A 5,118-nucleotide genomic window follows, 5' to 3' on the forward strand; every position below is an offset into this window, starting at 1 on the left:
AAGGGTTCACCCCCCCCCTGAGGAGGTTCAGGCTCCGACTGTTCCTTGGGGCTGGCGTCGACAGCAGCTGGACTCTCTTCTGCTGGCTCGTTGAGCTGCTGCTGGGCGGAAGAAGCCTGCTCCTCCTCCTCTTCCTCCTCCTCCTCCTCCTGCGCCACAAGATGAGCAAGACGGGAAGCGAAGGGTACATCAGATCCTACCTTGCTCGAGACCTCGTTCATGGCGATGGCGTGATGGATGACTGCAAGTTCATGCTGGAGAGAAAGTCAGCAGTGATGATGACGATGATGATGATGATCATGATGATGGGGAGGAGGAGGAATATGGAAACGATGACGATGATGATGATGATGATGATGATGATGAGCAGGAGGAAGCACTCTAGACCTTAGTACGTACAGCCTTGAGCTCTTCGTCAGTGACGACAGGAAGATCTTTGATGGACTGCAGCTGCACATGCAGAGATCAGAAGCAGTTCGCGACCATTGTCGTCCAATTTCCGGCCTCCCCCGCCCGCCCCCCCGGCCCCCCTCTGCTCCTTCTCCTTCCTGTTCCTCCTCCTGTTCCTCCTCCTCTCTTCGTCGTCCTCTTGCCTCTCCCGCTGCTCGAACCGACCTCTTCCGGCGTGATGATATCTTCCTCCGATGGCTGGATGGAGGGCTTAGCTTCGCTCTGGGAGAGCAGGCTTCACATGTCCCGTCCTATCTCCTCCCCCTGACTTACCTCCTTCGCAGTATCCGCCTGCTGCTCCGAAATCATCTCGGACAGGCGGAGGGCTTCAGAGAGCTCGGGATCTTCCTCCTGGAGTGAGAGTATGAGAGGGGAGGACGAGTAGGAGCATGAGGGGGGAGGACGAGTAGGAGCAAGAGGGGGGAAGGACGAGTAGGAGTATGAGAGGGGAGGACGAGTAGGAGCAAGAGGGGGGAAGGACGAGTAGGAGTATGAGAGGGTAGGACAAGCTGCATGCTGCTGCTGTTGGTACCTTGAACGTCATCTTGGACAGCCGGATCGCTTCTCTCAACTGCATCTCCTCATCGAAGTCCTCGTCCTCCTCGTCTTCTCCCTCACCCGGAGGGAGCGGGAGATCCGCTAAGTCTCCCTCAGGCAGAGCTTCGCACATGCCGGCGGTGAACTGCATGTTCCTGAGCTGCTCGATCGCCTGCAGTTGGAACTCATAGTTCCTCTTCGCCATCATCTTCTTGAAACTCTGAGGTTCACAACCGTTATTCCCCACCTCCCTTTCCCCTCTCCCTCCCTCATCTCCCTTCCTCCCTCATCTCTCCCTTCCTCTCGTCCCTCCGCTTCCTCCTTCCTCTTTCCCTACCTCTCGTCCCTTCGCTTCCTCCTTCCTCTCTCCTTCCGTGTTCTCCCCCTCCTCCCTCCCTCCCATTCTTCCCCTCCACTCCCACCTGAAAGTCGTCCGCTGCCATGATACTGTGGTAGACGAACGCGTTTTCCCCCCTTTGAAGCTCCTTGCTACAAGTCTTTGCGAACTCCTCCGTTGACAGCCCGATCTCTACAAGGAATTTCTCCAGCAAACTGCACAAACTCAACATCAACAAGGGCAAGACGTAAATGATTGTGGGTTGAAATATCTCACCCAAACACAAGCTCAACAAACTCCTCATGGATCTTCGTGAATTCCAGCTTGTTCTCTTCGTCATCATCAAACACAACTAGACAAGACAAGTAGAGATCAGCGAGGTCACAGGACAACCAAGAGGATCGCTCACTGCACTTCTCATCAATGTAGTTCATGATTGGCGTTTTGTATTCGGGGCTCCGCATGAACTAGTTCTCATCAGCAAACAACATGTACAACAAGACAACCACAACCTGATCCACAGCCTCCAGCTGCCAGTTGTTCGATTCGCTCATCCTGCCTCAACCCCTGTGAACAGAGATCAGAGGGGATCCGCTGCTGTTGGAGCCGACAGATCAGCTGCGATCATTGTTTGCTGAACCATGTTGTTTCTCACTTTCTGATGTAACGTTGGTGCTCTCCTTCAACTATCACTTGCTCATTCTAGTTCACATCAAGACCAGCCCAGCTCCAGAGCTCTTTCCACCGCTCCTTGTCTTTGTGCTTCCTCTCCCCTCCACGTCTGTTCTTGCGCACTCAACATCCATTGGATGAGCTCTCACGAATGGGTCAAACTGATCATGGTCTCACTATCTGACCACCTCATCACCTCCGTTTCATCTCGTTTGAAATTAGATCATGTTCTACATTACAACTTCATGTCCTTATCGCTCGCCATTTTCCACCAATTCAGTCGAGCTCACTGAAATCCCCTGTGTTTCCCTTTTCTATTTGCATTCCTCCTCTCTTCTTTGACACCCTCACCTTCGTCTATCTCCCCTCTCTTCCCTTCCGCTCTTTGTTTCCCTCCTCCACTGCTTCCTTTACTCCTTCATCTGTTCTCTCTCTCTCTCTCCCTCTCCTCTCCTCTCCCGTGTCGTCTACAACTCTCCTTCCCCTCTCTCCCCTCCTCTTCCTCCTCCCTCCCGTCCCTTACCCCCTCCCTCTCCTCCTTCTCTCCTTCCCACTACATCTTCAAGCGCTCACCTTCCAAGGACATACCACCCTACCCCCTATTTACCATCACAAAGACCCATTTAAGTGGGTGGGGTAGTAATTTTCCTTGTGGAACCTTCTGCTACTTTCGAAACCCCAATGTGGAACCACGTATGTTGGCAGACCGGTTCTGACCTCCTTCTGGTCAGAGGGGGGAGGAGGGACTTATTTTCATGGGGTACATGTTTACGGCAAGGTTGGTGAAAAATGAGGGTAGGGTACTTGAAGTACCCCTGGTCTTGCGTGTGGAAGGGGTACTTGAAACACTATTTTCGAGGCAAATGGATGGGTATATTGTCGAACTTCTACACACAAGGGGTACTATGTGTCAAATCAGAGGGTGGGGGTACTCTGTAAGGGATTGCAGGGATGGGGAATACCATGTGAAACAGGGCGCAAGGGAGGGAGGGAGGGAGGGAGGAAGAGAGGGAGGGAGGAAGGGATGAAGGGAGGGAGGAGGAGAGATGAAAGGAAAGGAAGAGGAGGAAGGAGAGTTAGGGTAAGTCGACAGGTAATGATGAAGGGAGTAAGAGAGAGGGAAAGAGCCAAGGCTGGCAGGTGGTCATCATAGATACAAAATCGATCCCATGAAATTCTCTTCCTGCATCCGCATTGCCTTACCTATCACGAGTCTTCATGCAGAGGTAGAAGTATAGAGGCAGGAAGATGAATTTTCGACTCAGAAGGCGTGATGGGGACGACAACGGTCTGAAAACGTCATTTACAACAGGCATTTCTGCAGATTACAAGATGTCGAACGGAAGATGGCTACTGTCTATGTTCTTCATGCTGACAGCCATCAGTCATGCTTGTGATGAATCTCTTGATCTAAATGACATGTAGTAACGGGTTACTTTGCACAGGCGCGTTCTTGCAGCAGCACGGCAGAGCATGCAGACTATCCTCTTCAGCGTCTTGGAAGGCTGTATGCGTCGACCCACCGCCCAAGGGAACGTGAGCATGCTTGTTTTGCCGCAGCATGCTGGAAGAGACTTGTGTCCTGTCAACATGTCTGATCGGATGTTTGATGACAACCCAGCACCTCGGTCTTCCCTCTTGACATGTCACTCAACTTCACATCGAGTAGACACATCTTACACATGCATGTCGATCATGTTCAATCAAGCTCACACGCCATGTTTCCTCTGGCTCATCGCTCCTTGCAGCATATGGCAGGTCTTCCCTGAGGGTACTCCGGACATTGCTCCCTCGACAGCCACCGGCGCCATCGGAATGTGGTCAGCACATTCTGCCGTCTTCGACCTTCGGCTGGGTACGCCCTCCCCTCTCCCTCTTACCCTCCTCACCCCGGCGTCAGGATCGGGCAAGCAGGTGCAGGCAGAGGAGGTTATGAGCGTACCCGGGGCGATGCTGCTGCACGATGTGCGAGAGTGTCGTTGGGAGGAGAAGGAGATGACGGAGGGAAAGGTGTTGAGCAGGGAGGAGTGCGCAAAGGCGATCATCCTGTCAGAGGCCATGGGCTACCAGGAGCATGACCTGCTCAAGGTCTTTCGCTCTTGTGCCTAGATCGCTGCCCTGTAACTTCTCCTGCTGCTGCTGCTGCTGCTGCTGCTCTTCCTCCTCCTTCTCGTCCTCCTCTTACTCCTGCTCCCCTCCTGCTCCTGCTCCTGCTCCTGCTCCTGCTCCTGCTCCTGCTCCTTCTGCTGCTGCTGCTGCTGCTGCTCCGTCCATTGCAACCAGCTCCTACACCTTCCGCCCTTGCTCTTTTCTGTCGCTTGACGAGGGCTGAGCACAGAACACTCATGCTGCCGTCACGTGGGTCGCAGACCTCGAGAACGTGATCAGACCTCTCTTCCTCCGATGCAAGCCCTTCCTTCCCTCTGTACGCCTGTGAAGCTCCTCCTCCTCTCCCCACCGACGTCGCTGCAGATTCTCGACAACCTGAGAGGAGGAGCTGCGAGGCAGCTGCGAGGGCTGAACGCTCGGCTGCGGTGCTACCGCTACCAGCCTGACGGACATCAGGTGGGGGAGGCGAAAGGAGGGAGTGAGGGAGTTAGGAGGGGGGAGAGGGAGGGAGGGAGGGAGCATGATAGCAAGACAGACGTTCCGCCTCCACCGCGACGACTCGTTTCCAATGTCGTCGCTTGACCGACACCATGGCGACCGGTGCTGCTGCTGCTGCTGCTGCTGCTGCTGCTGCTGCTGCTGCTGCTGCCTTCTCATCATTCTCTTCCTTCTCCTGACATCGCTCTGCAGGGCTCTTATGGAACGTGAGCGGGGGATCCGAGAGTTCCGTCCTCACCTTCCTCCTGTCCCAACGATCTGCTGCCCGCTCCCTCCCGGCTGACGTAGCATGCAGGTACCTCTCGGACGACTTCGAGGGGAGGTCATACTTCCTTCGTTCCTCGCCACAAGGAGCAGCAGCTTCCTGTCGTCGACGGCGTCTTGCATGGGCGGAAGAAGGACACAAGCTTGTCGCCGTGAAGCCTCGAGCTGGATCCGTGCTGGTCTTCTACCAGACCTGCAGGTCAGGGAGGACATGTCCCTTGCTCACCTGACGTGAACCTGTCAGCCTTGAC

The 5,118-nt window shown here is 54.6% G+C and overlaps 2 protein-coding genes across 2 annotated transcripts in view; one reads left to right on the top strand and one right to left on the bottom strand.

The window, feature by feature from the left end:
- GUITHDRAFT_122329 (hypothetical protein) overlaps window positions 1-1,878 on the bottom strand; it is a gene marked incomplete at both ends in the record, with an annotated part of 3,846 nt that extends 1,968 nt beyond the window's left edge. Inside the window, 10 exons of the mRNA XM_005818403.1 lie at window positions 11-149; window positions 201-254; window positions 400-450; window positions 616-672; window positions 724-801; window positions 983-1,207; window positions 1,410-1,539; window positions 1,601-1,676; window positions 1,734-1,791; window positions 1,837-1,878. Coding sequence (XP_005818460.1) covers window positions 11-149; window positions 201-254; window positions 400-450; window positions 616-672; window positions 724-801; window positions 983-1,207; window positions 1,410-1,539; window positions 1,601-1,676; window positions 1,734-1,791; window positions 1,837-1,878 — 910 coding nt within the window. The remainder of the gene's footprint in view (window positions 1-10; window positions 150-200; window positions 255-399; window positions 451-615; window positions 673-723; window positions 802-982; window positions 1,208-1,409; window positions 1,540-1,600; window positions 1,677-1,733; window positions 1,792-1,836) is intronic.
- A 1,627-nt stretch (window positions 1,879-3,505) lies between these two features.
- Window positions 3,506-4,105, top strand: GUITHDRAFT_122330 (hypothetical protein; the record flags this gene model as incomplete). The annotated part of the gene is made up of 3 exons (XM_005818404.1): window positions 3,506-3,624; window positions 3,745-3,851; window positions 3,897-4,105. The coding sequence occupies 3 exons, from the start codon at window positions 3,506-3,508 to the stop codon at window positions 4,103-4,105; spliced, it is 435 nt and encodes a 144-aa protein (XP_005818461.1).
- Window positions 4,106-5,118: the final 1,013 nt, after the last annotated feature.

The sequence above is a fragment of the Guillardia theta genome, assembly GCF_000315625.1.
Source record: "Guillardia theta CCMP2712 unplaced genomic scaffold GUITHscaffold_313, whole genome shotgun sequence".
NCBI classification, from domain to species: Eukaryota; class Cryptophyceae; order Pyrenomonadales; family Geminigeraceae; genus Guillardia; species Guillardia theta.